Here is a 19925-nt window from a genome sequence, read left to right as displayed (position 1 = left end):
GCTGGCAGTCTAGCAATGGTGTTGGGAACTTGACTAGGAGCTGGTGGGAAGCGTCCCGTGCCAGGGAGACATGAGCAGCAAGATCCTCAGTGCTGCCCAGGGAGTGAAGAGCCCCGTTCCCAGCCAGGCCACCTAGGCCTACACGCAGCCAGGAGAGACACAGTCAGCATTATTAATCTTCCAGCATGAACTGAAACGTCAAGACTTTTGGTCTCGGCCAGAGTCCAGGCAGCACAGATGAACTGCCACAGCTACCCTTTGTGTGTTTAAAGGACAGCTGTCTCACGTCCCCCCTCACCACTGGAGGGCTCTGCCTGCTACGTATTTTTCCAATTCTTAGTCCGTAATTAAGGCAGTCAAGACATCTATTAATTCCCTTACCAATGAAATATTACTTTATGCAGTGTCATTCTTTCACACACAACGACACTGTTGAAATACAGGGCTCACAATAGCTTAAGGCTTGCAAACAGAAGGTAAGATCCCTGGTTTGCATCTGCAAACCTGCTCGTGCAAAGCAGGCCAGGGAACTGTTCCACATCCATGCCGGGCCAGACCAGCAGTCCAACCTGTCTGTGCCACTGCAGGGAATCTCCTGAGATCCCGATGAGTGAAGGACAGGAGGTGGACTGCAGCTTTGTGGGAAGGCAGCTGGAAAACTCTTGAGGTCTGTATTCAGACTGTGAAATGCTCAAACGAGGGTTACGCTGGAGGCACAGACCATATTTCTAAGACACTAGAAGCTCTTCATAGACTGAAAAGCCAGCTTGCAGAGTCACTATGCAGGTTAACATACATTAGTGTGCTTGCCTTGACGTTACACTTACTGAGGTGGCTGCCCTGTTTCAAGTGCGGCTATTTTGAAGGACACAACATCCCCTCACTCCCTTTAGTTCCCATAACTAACACCCTCTCCTGAGAGAATACTGGTCCCAATCTTTTTGATGCTTTCTCCCTCAAGCGTTCTCTCAGCCTTCCTGGCCAGGCCAGCACTGTATTTGGTCATCAGTAATTCTCCTTCCATAAAGACTGTGTGAGGCTTGTGCTACGTCACGGGCCGTAAGACCAGCACCCGCTCCAGCCCACCCGCCTAACGGGCACAGGCAGGCTGCCGGGCCTCCAGCACTGCCGAGGCCGCGCTCCCCGCGCCCGCCGCTCCGGGGGCACCAGCTCGGCCCCGGTGGCTCCGGCCGCCCCCCAGCCTGCCCCGGCCCCCCAGGCCGGGCCCCAGGCCGCAGCGCCCCCCCGCGGTGAGGGCCCGCCACGGCCGGGGCGCCCCAGTGAGCACGCGCGCCACCCGCTCCCGCCCCGCGGCCCGCCACGTTCCGTACGCCTGGGCCGGGAGGGCGGGGCGGCCCCGAGCCATGTGGCGTGGACCGGAAGCGGAAGCGCGCAAGGTCGGAAGTCGTATTAGAGGAGGCGGCGGGTTCTCCCTGAGCGGTAGCGGCGGATCAAGATGTCGATCGAAATCGAGTCCTCCGAGTGTGTATGGCGGCGCCGGGGAGGGGTGCCGGCCCTGGCCCCGGCCCCGGTGTCGGTCCTGGTGGCGGGGTGGTGGCGGGAGAGGACGGGGAGGCCAGGCCGCCGCGGGGGCCGCTGCGGGGGCCGCTGCGGGGCGGTGCCGCCGTGGGGAAATGTCTGTCCCTGAGGTGTTCTGGGGATTGGGGGCCGTCGCGGGGTTGGCGGGAGGGCCCGCTTCTCCACGGCTGGGCGCCTGGGCGGGAGGAGGCTGCGGCAGCCGTGGAGGAGGACGGGGAGCGGTAACCGGTGGGGCTGGTGCCGTGACTGCCTGCGGTTCCCCTGCAGTGTGATCCGGCTAATCATGCAGTATCTGAAAGAGAACAGCCTCCACCGAGCCCTCGCTACCCTTCAGGAGGAAACCACTGTATCCCTCAACACTGTGGACAGTATTGAGAGCTTTGTGGCTGACATCAACAGTGGGCATTGGGACACAGTGCTGCAGGCCATACAGTCGCTGAAGCTGCCCGACAAGACTCTTATTGATCTCTACGAGCAAGTGAGTGAGGGCAGGCTGTGTATGGACTTTTCTGATCTGGCTGGAAGCTCCCGTCTGGGGTTTTCCACTTACCCTTGGCTAATGCAGATGCTTATCTCTTGATGCAGGTTGTACTGGAGTTGATTGAGCTCCGGGAACTAGGTGCTGCCAGGTCTCTCCTGAGACAAACAGATCCCATGATCATGCTAAAACAAACACAGCCAGAGCGGTACATCCACCTCGAAAACCTTCTGGCCAGATCTTACTTTGATCCTCGTGAGGTATGTTACGCTCTTGCTAGAGACTTTGCAATGCCGCCTTGCATGGCCCCGAGCATTGGTCCAGGTTGCTAATGGCTTGTGGCATCTTTTCTTTTCCATACTGGGAGTGAGACTGCAGCTTCCCAGTTTGATGATTTTACAGGCTTTATGAAGGGTTTGGCAAATGATATGTAACACTTGACGACAAGGCAGCAGAGTAGTGGTTTTGAAGTATACTTCAGGTGGAAATTTGGGGATTTATATGTGTATCCTGCCACAGGATCTGTGCCTTGCTTTTCCTGTCTTGTATGTGGAACAAAATGTGCGTTTTGTAAATTAAATTGCTGTTGTGTAATAACAAGGCGTTATTTCTGGTTAGGTCATTTTTAGTGAAAGCATATCCCAAATGTTTCAAGCGTTCATGTTTAAAGAGAAGGGCAATTTTGAAGGCCTGATAAAACATTGATCTGGAAGGGGCTTCAGTTCAGAGCAAAGAATGTTTTAATGGAAAATAGTTTAGAAGAATCACTTAATAAAAATAATTTCTCTCTAGGCATACCCAGATGGAAGTAGCAAAGAGAAGCGGAGAGCTGCTATTGCACAAGCTTTAGCGGGAGAAGTCAGCGTGGTACCTCCATCTCGTCTTATGGCGTTGTTGGGACAGGTAATCATTGAAAAATGTTTTAGTAGCTATGTCAGTTTCTGTAGATCTTCGCTGTGTGAAACTGATTATGATGTAGTTCATTCTCACGGTCTATAAAAGTAAAGATTAGGTATTGCACATTTACATGTGATATAGTTAAAAACTGTATTTTCTCCATGTGGCATGGACTTAGCCATTGCAGGAAAAGTCAGCACTCCAGCAGTAGATTTTTTCCCATAGAATAAATACTTGGTGCATAGAGAAGGTTATTTTCAAAATACCTGCTAATATACACTGTTTCCATTGTTGTACTTACAACATCTTTGGTTCTGAAAGTGTAGTCATTGATACTTTCTGCAGACAGTGTTTCCTGTATTTTGCTGGTTTATGGTTTACGTCTTACTTTTAAAGCTTTTAAGTATGCCAAGTAAATACTCTTGGCGTAACAGGTATGTCCTGTGACTGAAGACAGCTCTCTGATGAAGGGGTTGTATAACATTCTGTCTTTTGATTGAAGTTCACTTATGCCTTCCAAGAAAGCTTAGATGTCATTTTTAGTTTTAATGTATACAGTTCTAAGCAAATAGACAGTAGGTCAGCTAGTTTAAATCAACACGCAACTGAACCCACACTATGTATGTGCTGTATACTGCATACTGAAGGTAGAATGAGTAGGGTGGGCCTGAGTCATTCTCACTTTCAGAAAACATTTGGGGATAATGTTTTATTCTGTTTATGGTGATGAGTTAGGAAGAGTAATCTGCTAAGTCTTGTTTCAAGTAACTGCAGTCTATTTGTCTCAAACTGTACAGTTAGTAAGGGTACAAGAAACTGTTGCTGTATTGTGTTAATTAGAAGCAAGTTTTGATGAGGAGGATGTATGTTAACTGATACCTAATGATAAGGCTTTCAACTCCTCAAAAGGCACTGAAATGGCAGCAGCATCAGGGCCTGCTTCCTCCTGGTATGACGATTGACTTGTTCAGAGGCAAAGCAGCTGTGAAAGATGTGGAAGAAGAAAAGTTCCCCACACAGCTGAGCAGACATATTAAGGTGATGTTGTGTTTGCTTTTGTGTATTGCTGCAGCTTCTGCAGCTTGTTCCTTCCTGTGCTTTATGTTGGGAGAGAAGAGTAAACCTTCTGAATCCTGTTCTCTTTTTTTATAAATAATTTCCCTCTCTTTCCTGGCCTCCAAAACCGCTTAAGTTTTGATCATGAACTACTGCATACCAGGTCTACTACTGTGATCAGTATCTCCTTTTAAAGGATTTTCTTGTACATCTTTCAAAAGAGAAAGAAAACTGTGCTGTAGTGACATAGTTGTCCTGCAGAACTCACAATTTGCAATAGGCAGTTTCCTTCTGCGAAAGCTTTTCAACTTCACCAAGCAGTTCTGTAGAGTGAGAAGTGTTAGTTAGTTCACTGGCTCTACCAGTTCCCACAATGAACAGAAGATAATGTTTTTCAGAAGTCGTAATTAGAACTTGTGAAATCAGTTTGTTGCGTTCAGTAGCAGCTTTGTAAAAATGCTTTATTAGAAAATATTTTGTCTAGCAGCACTGATCTTTGGATTTTTTAGTTGACTAGTGAAAACTTTTCTATACTTAGTTGTCATGGTCACTTGTATTTAAAAAAATTTAAATAAAAAATTATATATAAAAATAGCAGATATTGTCTGTGAAAATTTTAGTGGAGAAACATCATTCCAAGTGAAGCAACTTGTACTACTTCAGAATTTTCTGATGTCTGCTATGTGTATATGTTGGATGCTGGAAAAGAGTTTGTTAACATACACAACTCACTGCAAAATACAACAGTCCCAACTGTTTCTGTAAGCATGGAATGTTTGATGTAATTCGCACAGATATTATCAGATCAAAAAGAGTGGGGTTTTCTTGTTGTTTTTGGAGTGCTAGTATGTAGGTATTGACAGGTATTTTTATATCTTAACATTAAATTTGTGAATGCAGATCTCTAGAAAGTACTGTATTTTTGCCACCAGAATGAGACTACAGTTTTGTTTTAATGAGTTGCTGCTTTAAAATTGCTTATTAGGCTTATTTTATGTTCTTCTATAAAACAGTTTGGGCAGAAGTCGCATGTGGAATGCGCTCGCTTTTCCCCAGATGGACAGTACTTGGTTACTGGCTCTGTTGATGGTTTCATTGAAGTATGGAACTTCACTACTGGAAAGATTAGGAAGGTAAGTTGCATCTAATTTCACACAGATAGCTCATTGGCTGCAGCATCTGGTTTTATTCCTTGAGATTATTTGTTTGCATTTCTCATTTTGACTGGTGGATCTCTTGCTTTCATTTAGGATCTGAAGTACCAGGCACAAGATAATTTTATGATGATGGATGATGCAGTGCTGTGCATGTGCTTCAGCAGAGATACAGAAATGCTGGCAACTGGAGCACAAGACGGCAAGATCAAGGTACCGATCTTCTTGTACATTATGTTGCTAAAGGTGTTGACCAGAGTCACTTGTGATTGCAGTAACGTTGCAATTCCATATAAAACTAAATTAAATTTAGCATGGCTCAGAAACAGATACATATTATCTCTGTTTTTTAAGACTCTGTGATCTCATAACAAAGTAACCACGTCTGTTTCATTCGCTGTTTCCTCTCCAGGTGTGGAAAATCCAGAGTGGTCAGTGTCTGAGAAGATTTGAACGAGCACACAGTAAAGGTGTTACATGCCTCAGTTTCTCTAAAGACAGCAGCCAAATCCTTAGTGCTTCTTTTGATCAGACAATCAGGTAAATAAACTGGGAATGTGAGCTACAGTGTAGGAGAAAACAAAGTTTTCATATTAAGCAGTTAAAGTTTTGAGTACAGGTTCATTTGATGTTGGATTCAATCTTTTTGCGTTGAGTTTTAATCCTAATAGGGGAGCATGACTGCTGAGGGTTGGAAAGGAACAGTTTGAAAGTTTGGCCTTTTCACCTTGCTTAACTTGCATTATGCCAGGGCTAGAGGCCAAGTTCTTCTTCTGCTTTATTGTCATTTATGTTGATCTTGCACATTTTCTTTATGGGAGACTCCTAGCTTAACAGTAATCTCAATCTTCGAATAACATTTTTTATAATAAGCTTAGGGTAGAAAAGATCTGAGATAACAGTTTGATGTAAATTTTTTTTAAACAGGCTGATCATACTGACTAGCTTTAATAGATGACATGGTAGTTGGTTCCATCCAGTTTATTTTCCTTGTGAAGCACTATCGTGCGCTGCTCTTGTACTATCTGAAGAAATCTTCTGAGAGCAGCTTTAAGTATTTTGGTGTGTCTTCTCTCTTTCCTCCTGATAGTTGCTGAAGAGCACAAAATTTCCCAAAGTTCCCAAAGTGCACTTGAGAAGTTCCTACAAGGGACCTCTAGGAGCTGAAATTCTGAATGTATATAAGGAAAAACAACTTTTTTTCCCCTTGAGAAAGAAACAGTGCTTGGACAATGCTGAGAGAGTTGGGTCAGGCAGGGGGTGAATCTCAACCCTTGAAGACTTTCTTAGACCACGAGTGACTTGGAAGTTGATGCTGCTTTGAGGAGAGCGGTGGAACAGAGATCTTCTGAGGTCTCTTCCAGCCTATGTTATTCTGTGGTTCTCTGACATGTACCGCTGTTCTTGGAATCTGTTAGAGAAAAATCATGTGTCCAGATGGTTTATACATTTACGCTGGCGAAAGAAAAAAATTTTCAGTGATGAAAAACAGCCAGAGAAATAGGATCATTTTTCTCTTCAGTCCCTAAAGGTAATTCCAGTTTCTCCACGCTGTCTCTGCGTTCTGCCTTTGGGCATGGGAATTCTTTCCCTTTTTCATGTGAATCATCCCTTGCTCTGTAGCACCAGCACCATGTCGGGCTATGAGCTGTGGGGTTTTTTTTAAACCAATATGTAGTTCAATTTCCCAGTGTCTGTGGCATTCCTTTTGGGCAGTGAAACTGTTCAGGATGATGAAGACCCACAAGCTGAGATCTTGGCAACCCAGGAAGGGGAGTTGAGTCCTTCTGCAGGCTTTGAGTTGCTTTGGAGCACAGTCCAGTTACCCTACCAACTTGCTGAACTACAGTTTTTAGCTCAGTTACAGTGGTTGGATAGGAGGTCTGTCTGTGGAAAATCCAAGGAAGTACATCCATCTTAATGTGGATGGGCTAAACTGAACAAACTTCGCATTACCCGACACTTCCCATGTGCTAAGACTTACATGCGTACAGTTGCTGCAGCTTTTCTGGTGTGCAGATCATCTGTTGAGCAACAGCATGATAAAGCAATGGATTGCTGTGGGAGTATGAAGGTGGTTAGGCTTGCATCTGTGCTTTGAGAAAGCTCAAGTGTCTGGGCAACCTGTGTAAGGCAGACTAAACATAAATTATAAAGTATTTTAGAATGTACCTCTAGGGTGTTGCGACGGAGGGAAGACACAGTCACTCAATATGAGTGAGCAGCAGACTTCGTTTATTGTACCTTACAGTCACCTTTTATGCCTTCTTATAATTAGCTCATACATATTACAAAAGTTAAGCTCATTATTGGTTAGTTGCCTAAATACCAAGCCCGCCCCTAGTTTCTCTTCTGTAGTTATCTGTTCCCACCTGCAATATTCTTTTCCCACCGTGATCTTTCTGTTATTGTGTAACAAGAACAGCCAAGGATGGTGTATTTTTGCTTTACTTCAGATAAGCTGAGAGCAATGTGCATTTTTGTCCAGCCAGCTGGACTATGTCTATGTGACCCTTTTCAGCTAGCCAGTTATCCACACTAGGGGTCTTTAGTCTAGTAATCTTTACAAAGCACAACCAACCTTTTGGCTAGGGCAGCTTGCTCACAACCTTGTCCAGATGAGCTCTCAACTTCTCTGGGTGAAGACTGCACTGCTGCTCTTGGCACCTGTCCTAAGCCTGTGCAAACCTCTTGGAGAAAATCCTGTTTGGATTTGGAAAGACATTTTGGTTTTGTGTTTTTTTTACTTTACAACCTGTGCCCTTTGCCTCAAGTCCTTTAGCTGTGTACCTCTGAGAAGAATCTGATTCCACTTACTCTGTAAAAGCTAGCTAGGTGATGATGTTAACCCAAGAGTTAGAAGTTTTTCAGGTATTTAGTAAAGATTGAGATAGCCTCTTTCTTATTATTATTTTTTTTTTTAAATTAAGGATCATTGCAGGGTGAATAAAAGCAAGAATGAAAGTTCATTGTAACTTTCAATACTGGTTAATAGTGACAAAAATACTCAAATTCCGTTCTAATCTAAGCTACCAGATGAGTGGCAACCTTGTCAAACCCTTGTTCCTGCAGTTCTTAGCATCTGGAAAGCATTGCTTAACATTTGTGTAGTGCAGTAATGATGCTGCACCTATTTGGTGTCTTGTTAACTGAGTGGAATTTGCTTAGTGCTGGGCAGGTTTGGTTTCAGACAAAGCTCTTCTGTTGCTATGCAGACACATTGGTGCAGTTGAAAGCAGCTTAGATCAGTTCTGACTAGTTTAGTTGGTTTTCTTCTTTGGCGTTACCCTAACTTAATAATAACTTGTTTTGTTTAACTTTTTTGTCTACAAGGAAGACAGCAGTTAGATGCTCCTGAACTTTCACTTTTCTGGGGTGAACACACCTGGTCCTTTCAGCCTCTCCTTCTGCATCATGTGGTCCAGCCCTCTGGCCATCTGTGTCCAAAACTAGACACAGCCCTCTAGAAGGGGCTACACCTCTGCCAAGTAGGGAAGAACCTTGATCTGCAGATTGTGCCTCTACTAATGCATCTGGTGTGTGGCTGGGTTTCTGCAATGCCACAGCACACTGCTGGCTTTCACTTCATTCTCCCCAGGGCCTGCCATGTTCTTTACTGCAGATCTCTGCAGCTGGTCAGCCCCCAGATGATTCTGATGCCTGAGATGGTTCTGCAATCTGTTCTCAATATCATGAGGTTTCTCTCAGTCCATCAGTCCAGTCCATCAAGGTTTCCAGCTTTCTAATCTGTCTTTTCAAAACTTGAGTTGCAGTATATGGGACTTACATTGGGAATCAGTTTGATCCACTGCTTGATAACTGTATGCTTTATGTTTAATTGAACGTAATATGTTTAATAGCTCTAGGCTCTTGCCTGTACTGTAGACCTCAATGGTGCTGCTTTAGATGATAAAGAAGAAATGTGTGGATCTGTAGGCAGCTGCACAGTTGAATAGGCATTACAAAACATCTTAATGAGAAATGTTAATCTGTTTAAATTATGTTATATATGAACTATAGCATAAGCATTTTAATTGAAATTATGTAAGGTTGGATGTTGAATCAAGGACAGCAAGCTTCAAATGGAATAAGGAATTTCATTCTCTAGGCTGCAGACATGCTTGAAAACCCTATTTCGGTAGCCAGTAGATACTACAGTTTAAGGCTGATACAGATTAGCAGTATAATTTCCTTTTAGATGACTGAGCAAGCTCTTTGCAGAATTGCACAGTAAGAGGCAATGGCAGCAGCTTGTAAAAGAGAAAAAAATCTGGCTGAGTGTAAGAGAATTTTTCTTAAGTCATCTGGACAAGGCCTTAGTTAAGGCCCTGAGCCAGCTGACCTCAAAGTTTAAGAGTCTGTTGGACCAGAGACTTTCAAACTTAAATCTGTAATTTTTGGTTTTTTTCAGCTTCATAGTTTCCCCTTTCATAGTCCTATCTTTTAATATATACAGTGTGTACTACATACAGGTACTTGAGGCTGAGGATTAATGGTATTTCCTTAAGCTTTTCAGAGTAACACATAATGCCTTTGATGGAAGGGGCTTGTGATAAAGACTTACAGCTTGTGGTTTTTTTAGCATTTTATTTTGTTGCCTGTCAAAGAGTATCACAGATTTAAAATACGGTGAAGCCAGGGGGTGTTTCAGACTACCTCGGTTGCTTACTCGTTTGTGACCTCTGTTGTGTGACAGGATTCATGGTTTAAAATCTGGGAAGACTTTAAAGGAATTCCGTGGACATTCTTCATTTGTTAATGAAGCTACTTTTACTCAGGATGGCCACTACATTATCAGTGCATCCTCTGATGGCACAGTGAAGGTAAGATAGCATTTACCCTTTGTAAATAACACATTCAGACTCATTCAATGTCTTTCTGCTTGTGAACTTTGCTGTAGATTGGTGTAAAGGAGAACTGATTAAGTTTCATATTTTGCTTACAGACTGCTGCAGAGCCTGTTTCTGCTGTATTGATGAAAGGAGAGCATCAGTGCAGTACTTACCTGCCTGCTCCTGCTTTATTCTAGAAACAGAATTGACTGTGACACCTCTTGTTCTAGAGTGTGGGAATTCCCTTGTCTGAAGCAATGGCTTTTCTTGCTTATGGTGTATGGCACCTGTCTGTTTACTGGTGCATAGGAGTGCCTCACCATGTAAATTGGGTAATACAGCATTAATGATACTGGTTGTAGAAGTGATAGGTTTGGCTTCTAGTCTTGGCAAAGAGTGGAATTACTCCATGTATAGTAGTTAAGAGGAATAAATCGTTGTATACAGGGCATTTCTGAGTACTAATAAATAAATTAATATAGAGACAGCTACATGAAGCAGGGGATCGATACAGGGCATTGATGCAGTGCATGGGGAGTGGGTAAACAGATCTGGTTTATATACGTGGCCTAGGAGAGAGTGATAGATTTTGCTCATATTAAATGGGGCGTTACTTCAAACTTGCACTCTTTGCTAGACTGCCCCAGTCATAGGGATAGCATAAGAATGTGGTATATTTCTATTGTACTAGTACATAAACAGCAAAAGTATTCCACAGAAGGTGAGTTACATTTAATTTTAAATATTAATCGGGCAGTTCCATTTGCTGTTTCTAACAGCTAGAACAGCCTAGTGTTAAGCCTGAAGCAGCTGTGAGCTAGAATGTCTCTCCCACTAATACCAGTGAGGCTTGCTTTTTCAGCAATTTTTCTTTTTTGGTGTCTGTCTTGTGTAAGGCAAATAGCATGTTGCAGAGGCTGCACATATATTCATAGATGCTAGCTAAAACCAGAAAGCCAGTCTGGACTCACCCCTCAGGGAATATGCTTAATGAAAGGGAGCCAGGCTGAATTTGGATAATGGAAATTCACTTTCAGTTCAATTATAGTGAAATTGTTCATGGTGTCCACATGTGAAAACAGATGTGATAAGTAATTTTTCCCTTCAGGAGCCTTAAAAAATCTGAATCCTGTTACTCTGAATCAGCTAATTTTTGTTTGATTTTTTTAAAGCTAATTGGTTTTATTTTTCATACTAGGTTTGGAATGTGAAGACAACAGAGTGCTCAAACACCTTCAAATCTCTTGGCAGTACTGCTGGGACAGACATTACAGTGAACAGTGTCATTCTGCTGCCTAAAAACCCAGAACACTTCGTTGTGTGCAACAGATCGAATACAGTTGTCATTATGAATATGCAAGGACAAGTATGTGATCTTACTGGTGTCCTTTCAAGTCTCTTTCTGTCATTTTAAGAGTTACAAAAATGTAGTTAATAACATACCATTGGGTTAAACCTAATTTTTCCAGTTTACTTGCATGACAAACTATCATAAACCCAGGTTATAGAACAGCTTGATTGCAGAAAGCAGTTGCAGCTATGGAGAGATGCTGTGTTCTAAACATAGTTAGTACTGCCTAAATATTTGCCCTGATCATAGTAATGATGTACTGCAGTTTAATCATGCCAAATATTTTGGGGGGTATCTTTACAGATTGTAAGAAGTTTTAGCTCTGGTAAGAGAGAAGGTGGTGACTTCGTCTGCTGTGCACTTTCACCTCGTGGTGAATGGATCTACTGTGTTGGTGAAGACTTTGTGCTCTATTGCTTTAGCACAGTGACTGGCAAGCTGGAGAGAACTCTGACTGTAAGTTCTTGGCTTTAAAACTCTGCAAAAGCTAAACACAAGGATGGTCTAATTGTTATTTACAGAGTCCATAAGGATAAGTCTCGTACCAAGGATTTTCACCTCTAGCAGCCATGATTGGTAATGAATGCATTCCAGAACACTTGGCTGTAGCATGTCTCTAGGTTTTTTTAGAACCATTTAAATTTTAAAAGTTATGAAGATGTTAACCTGCCATGCCAAGAGTGAATTGGTTCAAACTTACTTGAAATAGAGCATGTCTTGACCTGGGCTCCACCTGATGTAGAATCTGACCAATTTAAATCAGATTTAAAGCTGTCAAGCTTAAATTTGCCTTGGATTAAACTAAGGAGGAATAGCAGCTTGAATGTCCACATTTAATGGGGAATACTTAGATCTCATGGATTTCAGTGGATGTCAACCTTCACTGAACCTTCCCTTGCCTAGCAAAAAGCAACTGCTACATCACAAAAATTGTTTGCAACTGGAACTTAACATTGTGTGTGTGGGTACCTTCCTCTGCTTTTGCTGTATACACAAAGCATGCTGAACCTCAGTCCACCTTTCCCCGGGTTCTTGTTTGAAGAGGATATTTGGCTTGAATCTGCTAAAAGAAGAATCTCCTGATGCATCTTTCTGCTTATTCACTAGGTTCATGAAAAAGATGTCATTGGCATTGCTCATCACCCCCACCAGAACCTGATTGCCACTTACAGTGAAGATGGCCTCCTCAAGCTCTGGAAGCCATAGCTTGATTTTACAAGGACTGAAGAAATGTGCCTGTTAGTTGCAGGTTATTGGTGTTTGTGCTTTAACAAGGTCTGAATGCACAGAGTGTGATATTTGCTCCATTTTCTGTTCAGGTTTCCAGAGAATGAAATTTTTACTACTTGATCTAAGGTTAGGTAGATTTATGCTTAAATATAGCATCAGTTAAATAGTTGTATTTTTTCCAGAGTTGCTGAAGCAACTTCAGTGACAGTTTTTTAACTGTCTCCTGAAATCTGTTCTCTTCCAACAGTAGTGTTTATAAAAGTTGAACAAGCTGGGAACTATACGCACTTACAAGTGGTTGCTGACTTCCTAGAATACAGTAAAATGCTTTTTTTGAGTGAATTAGCTGAAATGGGAAAGCTTTCTCTTTTCCATTGCTGAAACAAAATCAGAGTTTTCCTGGAATGCAGATGAGGCTTTTCTGTCCTCAGCTTGAAGGTAGAGTGTTTTCTAGTCCTGTTGGTTTTGCTGTGTTCAGATTTCACTGTAATTATTCCGGTATTTTATGTATGTATTAATATACATACATAATACATGTCACATAGCTTCCTCAGAATGAAACTATTCTTCCCCATCTCCTAGTACTTCCTGCTGTAAACCTGCCTAACATGGCAGTGAGATGTAGGGTGGTTTTTTGGGAGGCAGGTTGTTTGTTTAATTCCTAGGTTTTTTACTTCCTTAGATACGGCAATAAAGTTGTTTTTTAGGTAGCAAAGGGGGATTATTTTTTAGGTAGCAAAGAGGGATTATTTTTTAGGTAGCAAAGAGGGATTATTTTTCCTGCCTGAAAAGACACAGGTGTTTCAGAAACATTTGACAGTAATACATCTGACAAGCTCCACTGGGAGGTAGTTAGTACTTTTGATACAGGAGAAGATCTTGACAATTTTTTTTTAGTATTATTCACATTGCTTTCAGATTACACAGAACTACTAATCCTCAATGTAAACTGTATCTTACGTTGTTCTTTAGAAGAAGAGTAGTTGTAGCAAATAGAACTGTCAGAATCCTGAATGTTTAAAGATTGAAATAAATTCTGCAGCTTAAAACTGAGAAAATCTGTCATTTCTTATGCTTTTTATTCAAGAATTTGAGTTCCTTGCATCAAGTACTCAAAACAAAAACGCAAAATGTGCTATTACTTACAAACAGGCAATGGTAAAACTTAACTCTTGGGCTGCAGCTGTGATTTGTAAAATAGCAGGTGGCATAAAAGTACAATGGTAATCGTAAAAATGTTATTTTTTTTTAAAATGTGTTGATCTTTTATAATGTAATCTAGGAAGACATGTTATCTCTGGAGAATCGGCCAGGTATTACACCACTGACCTGTATGTAGGACTTGAACAAGGCAACATCTAGTGCTGTAACTAATCATATTAAAGAGAACGTTATTCACCTGTGGGCCTTGCTTTATTCTTGAATTATTTTGCTTGAAGCTGTTGAGTTCTGTCATACATGGAGGAGTGCAGAACGCTTTGCTGGGGGGAGCGCCATGTAGTGAAAGTCTCATGGGTCAGTCAGTTCATGCTCCTGTTGCTGAACTGAGGATCAATGAGTTTCAGCCTTGCTTGGGCAGAATCCAGCTCCCTGTCTGTGTATTTTGCAGAATGTATGTGAAAGAGCTACTGCTATTGCAGCATAAAATGAGTGCCCTTAGGTTTTTGCAGTTACGCAAGTGGTGGATGTAAAGTCCTTTTTTTAATGTTAGTGGAACAGGTGCATCTGTAGATGCGGGATATAGTCTTGCTCTGATATCACTACCTGCTTGCCGTCTGCAAGGGAAAATCAAACCCTCCCTTGGGTCCTAGACATAGACTGACCAACTGAAAACTGAAGACTTGATCTTAAAATGAAAAGATCCTTTGTATGTCTTTGTAAAGCAGCCAAATTCTCATGAGGTCTGAGGAGCCTAGGCATCTCCATGGGTGCCTGCCAGCCCCTATGAATCCGTGATTCTGCATGTTGCTGAGGATTTTGAACCATGACCTCGGGTGAGGGGACCTGCCTCTGATTTAATTGCAGCTTGGTAACACCAGTGTTCAGTCTGTGATAAGAAGAGAAAGAAAATACGTTGTCGTGGTTTAACCCCAGCCAGCAACCAAGTACCAGACAGCCACTTGCTCATTCCCCCTCACGCAGAGGGATGAGGAGGAGAATCAGAAAGGAATGTAAAACTCAAGAGCTGAGATAAGAACAATTTAATAGGTAAAGCAAAACCCAGGCACCCAAGCAAAGCAGAGCAAGGAATCCATTCACCCCTCCCCACGGGCAGGCAGGTGTTCGGCCATCCCCAGGGAAGCCGGGCTCCGTCACGTGTAACGGTTACTTGGGAAGACAAATGCCATAATGCCAGGTGTCCCCCCCTTCCTTCTTCTTCCCCCAGTTTATATACTCAGCATGGCGTCATATGGTATGGAATATCCCTTTGGCTAGTTTGGGTCACCTGTCCTGGCTGTGTCCCCTCCCCATTTCCCGTGCCCCTCCAGCCCTCTCGCTGGCAGGGCCCAAGGAACTGAAAAGTCCTTGACTTGGTATAAACATCACCCAGCACCAACTCAAACCATCAGTGTGCTGTCAGCATTGTTCTCACATCAGAGCCAAAACACAGCACTGCACCAGCCACTAGGAAGAAAATGAACTCTATCCCTCTAAAATCCAGCTGAAACCAGGACAGAGATTTCTAGAAAAGGTGATGCTAAAGTCCGTTATAAATGCTCTTCAAGTACAGATTTTCTTCACTTTCTGTAGTGTCTACATGGGTTTTGAGGGGTCCTTCTTAAGCATGGTTGCTCCATCTCCAGTTCCTTATGATGATGCAGGCTCCAGTGTGTTCACTGGATAGCTATAAATAAATCCTACAACCTTCTGTATTATGGTGACTTGTGAGAGACAGGGTGCGCAAACTTGGATCTGAAACCAGAGGGAAAAGCATAGGCTTTAGGTGAATCCTGAGGAGAAAGGTGGCTAAATGCTTTACTTCAGGGGCAGAGGAGGAATCAGATGGGGGAAATCCTTGGCTCCTGATGAAGCAAGATACAAGGAGATAGATGCTGCTGAACTTTTTTCATAACAATTTTACCAGGTGCTGCTTGCATTATGAAATGGGGTAATGAAGCACTCTTCAGTTTTTGTGTGTCCCTTAGCCTATAAAACTGCTCCCGGTGTAGAAACAACTGACACTGCCTCTGCTTTGTTGGGAAGGGAATGGCATTTGCTTGTCTTCCCAGCAGGCATGTGCTGCTGCCAACTAGTTAAGCCTTTCCTGTCTTCACAAATTAGAAGCTTTGTAAGCCAAATCAACAAAGAAGCATTCTTCCAAGTTTTTTTCACAGAACAACAGGATGTCTGAGGTTGGAAGGGTTGGAGGCTCCATCACCTCTGGGCAACCAGTGCCGGTGCTCAGTCACCCTCACAGTGAATAACTGTTTCCTGATGTTCAGAGGGAACCTCCTGTGTTTCAGTGTGTGCCCACTGCCTCTGGTCCAGTCACTGGGCATCACTGGAAAAAGCCTGGCTCCATCTTTTTGCATCATCACTTTGGGTATTTATACACCCCTTGAGCCTTCTGTTCTCCAGGCTGAACAGGCCCAGCTCTCAGCCTTTCCTCATAAAATAGATGTTCCAGTCCCTTCAGCCACTGGACTCTCTCCAGTATGTGCATGCCTCTTGTACTGGGGATCCCAAACCCAGTACTCCAGGTGTGGCCTCACCAGTGCTGAGTAGAGGAGAAAGATTACCTCTGTCAGCCTGCTGGCAACCAGGATACCATGAGCCTTCTTTCCAAAAACAGTACATTGCTGGCTCATGTTCCAATGTGCTGTCCACCAGGACACCCCAGGTTCCTTCCCTGCCCAGCTGCTTTTCAGCTGGGTAACTCCCAGCATGTACTGGTGCCTGGGATTATTCCTTGCACTTCCCATTGCTGAGCTTCAACAATGTTCCTGTCAGACCATTCCTCCAGCTTGCTGAGGCCCCTCTGGGTGGTAGCATGACTCTCTCTTGTATGAGGTACTTCTCCTAGTTTTGTGGTGTCTGCAGGCTCATGGAAGGTATATGCTGTCCTATCACCCAGATCATTACTTGAGATATTTAACAGGACTGCAGCCAGTACTGACCACTGGGATACACTGCTATTCACTGGCCTCCAACTAGACTTCGTTCCACTGATCACCACCCTCTGGGCCTGGCCATTCAGCCAGCTTTCAATCCACCTCAACCATCCCATACACCAAGCGCTTCTCTGTGAGTATCTTATGGGAGACTATGTCAAAGGCCCTACTGAACTCTAGGTAGACAATAGCCACTGCTTTCACCTCAGCTACCAGGCCAGTCATTCCATCATAAAAGTTTATCAGGTTGGTCAAGAATGACTTCCTCTTGGTGAAACTGTGCTGACTACTGTTGATGATGTTCTTGTTGATGTGTTTGGAAATGTTTTCCAGGTTTAGTTGTTCCATCACCCTCCTAGGGATTGAGGTCAGGCTGACAGGCGTTTAGTTCCCTGGACCTTCCTTGTCTTTCTTGAAGACAGGAGTGACATTTGATTTCCACGTGTCTTTGGGCACTTTCCCCCATTACCATGATCAATCAAAGATTATCTGAGCGGCCTTGCAATGACATCTGCCAGCTGCCACAGCACTTGAGGGTACATCAGGGTCCATGGACTTAGGTATTATTTAAATATATCTATATCTATATATCTATATCTATATATCTATATCTATACCTAAGTATAACTTAGGTATATACAGGACTTAAGTCTTCCCTGACCTGATCCTCTTCCACCAAGGGTATATTTTCCTTGCTTCAGACTTTCCCCTTGGTCTCAGGGGCCTGAAGGCCAGTGTTGCTAGTGAGACTGAGGCGAAGAAGACATTCAGTACCTCAACCTTTTCTGTGTCCTATGTAATCAGGTGCCCCATCTCATTAAGCAATGAGCCCACATTTTCCCTAGCCTTTCCCACCTATGTATTTATGGAAGCACTTGTTGTCTTTGACATCCCTGGCCAGATACAACTCCAATTGAACTTCAGCTTTTATAACTTTACCTCTGGATGCTTGGACAACATCTTTGCGCTCCTCCCAACTTACCTATCCTTGCTTACGCTCTCTGCATGCTTCCTTCATGTGTTTGAAATAACCCAGCTGTTCCTCGTTCATCCACACAGACCTCCTGGCATCTCTTTGAGCACTATAATAGTGCCCATGTTACCTCGTAAGAGAACATGGAACCTGGCATTTATCTGTGGTTTGGGAAAAGGATGGCTTAAATCAAAACTTGCTTCTCCCAGTGTGACTTACTAATGATTTAAGCACCAATCAATCACAAATGGAAACAGGACCATGTCTTCCCGGATGAAGTTCCTAATGAAAAAGTTGTAGGACAAGTTGCTTGCTTGCTTGCTTGACCTTGTGTCACGCTGCAAGTTTAAAGCAGATTTGGGGTCACTGAGTTTACTCCCCTGGGTGGAGCAAACTTCTTGCATTACTGCCTGGTGGTGGGTACACAAAACAGAGGGAGAAGAGGACTGTTAGGGCTCCAGAGTCTTACAGGCAGAATCAAAAGCAGCAGGAGAAGCAAAGTAAGTGTTACCCAGCTCCATGCAGTGCTACAGGCTGGGGCAGAGCGGCTGGAAAGGGCCTGGTGGGAAAGGGCCTGGGGGTGCTGGGTGATGGCCGGCTGGGCAGGAGCCAGCAGTGTGCCCAGGGGGCCCAGGCGGCCAGCAGCACCCTGGCTGGTGTCCCCAGCAGTGTGGCCAGCAGGACCAGGGCAGTGACCGTCCCCCTGCACTGGGCACTGCTGAGGCCGCCCCTCGAACCCTGTGTTCAGGTCTGGGCCCCTCTCTGCAAGAGGGACGTAGAGGGGCTGCAGCGTGTCCAGAGACGGGCAGCGGGGCTGGGGAAGGGGCTGGGGCACAGGTCTTGTGGGGAGCCGCTGAGGGGGCTGCGGGTGTTTAGTCTGGAGGCTCAGGGGGGACCTTGCTGCTCTCTACAGCTGCCTGACAGGAGGCTGTGGGCGGGTGGGGGTTGGTCTCTTCTCCCAGGTAACAAGTGACAGGACAAGAGGAAACGGCTGCAAGTTGCGCCAGGGGAGGTTTAGATTGGAGATCAGGAAAACTTTCTTCACTGAAAGTGTGGTGAAGCACTGGAACAGGCTGCTCAGGGAGGTGGTGGAATCACCATCCCTGGAGGTGTTTTAAAAACATGTAGATGCGGTGCTTAGGGATGTGGTTTAGTGATGGGCTTGGCAGTGCTGGGCTAACAGCTGGACTTGATGATCTTGAAGGTCTTTTCCAACATAAATGATTCTGTAATTCCATGATTCTATGAAAGATGAAAGCAGGCTCTTAAGTGAGGCTGGAGTGGGCTTTCTCTGTTTCACAGCAAACCTGCTGAATAGTGGAACTGCTAGGTATCTAGGAAAACCCTATGTTCTGCATGGCTGGCACACAGCAGAATGAATCACTGTAATAACAAGACTATGAGCTTAATGATATGAATTTGGTGTTGAAACTGAAGCACTGGAAGTAATTGCAAACATCAACCATCAGCTCAGGTTATGATAGGTTCGATTACTAGGCTGGTAGTTATGGAAACAGCTATTTTGTGCTACTGTTATCCTCAATTTCTGCAGCTTTCCATTCAGTTCATTCCCCAAAACAGGAAAATGTATCCCACATAAAGCAACAAGAAGTCAGAAAAGAATTGCCTTTTTCCAGTGCTGCAGAATATGATTTGCTGCTTGCTGTAGCTGTATGGTACTCAGAATATCATGGGAGAGCTAAAGTCTGGAAGAGGCCACCATAAATTGTACTCGGTGTCTTGCTTGAAGGTCTAAGAGCCAGCTCCTCCTTCTTGCTAGCTCTTGCCTTCATTTGCTAGTGCTTTTTGCTGAATGCTCTACTGCTGCATGTATTTCTTTGGGACATAGCTTTTTGTGTCAGTCACTAGCTCATTTCAAAACAGAATGATAAACTTGTCATGTTTCCTGATTCATTTGTAGTTAGCATCTTTCCCTGGGCTGTTCCGCCAAGGTTTCTGGAGGCTTTTAGTCAGCCTAGAAACTAGACCAGGCCCATCCTCCAGACCAGGCTGTGGCATCATCAAAGCATGAAGCAGAATTGGCCATCATAGTTGAGAGGAAGGTCAGGAACAGAAACATTACCTCAACTGTGCTGATGCAGTTGTGGGTGTGGTGACTGGCTATGGAATGTTATGTAATACATAGACATCTGAAGCAAAACCAGGTCCTGTCACCATCCTCAAGGCACTGCACTGAGCTTGGTTTGCCCTAGCTGTTTTGGTCAGTGGTTAAGGGAAAACAAACACGTGCCTACTGAACTGAAAACAAATGGCATATTTTAGCTGTTTTGTCTCAAGACAGT

The 19925-nt window shown here is 43.9% G+C and overlaps 1 protein-coding gene across 2 annotated transcripts; it reads left to right on the top strand.

Annotated features, from left to right (window-relative positions):
* Positions 1-1345: 1345 nt before the first annotated feature.
* On the top strand, positions 1346-13939 carry SMU1 (SMU1 DNA replication regulator and spliceosomal factor). Of its 2 annotated transcripts, none has more exons than XM_055791345.1 (12): positions 1346-1486; positions 1807-2017; positions 2125-2277; positions 2810-2920; positions 3824-3952; positions 4984-5103; positions 5221-5337; positions 5537-5664; positions 9821-9947; positions 11155-11322; positions 11611-11763; positions 12415-13939. In XM_055791345.1, the coding sequence occupies exons 1-12, from the start codon at positions 1365-1367 to the stop codon at positions 12511-12513; spliced, it is 1638 nt and encodes a 545-aa protein (XP_055647320.1). In that variant the 5' UTR covers positions 1346-1364; the 3' UTR covers positions 12514-13939. The 2 variants fall into 2 exon arrangements, with proteins under 2 accessions (XP_055647320.1, XP_055647321.1); XM_055791346.1 differs by having other exon boundaries at positions 1354-1482.
* Positions 13940-19925: the final 5986 nt, after the last annotated feature.

Source organism: Falco peregrinus, chromosome Z, assembly GCF_023634155.1.
Source record: "Falco peregrinus isolate bFalPer1 chromosome Z, bFalPer1.pri, whole genome shotgun sequence".
Taxonomy (NCBI): domain Eukaryota; kingdom Metazoa; phylum Chordata; class Aves; order Falconiformes; family Falconidae; genus Falco; species Falco peregrinus.
The sequence above is the reverse complement of the archived record's forward strand: the minus strand, read 5'-3'. Positions and strand labels throughout refer to the sequence as shown.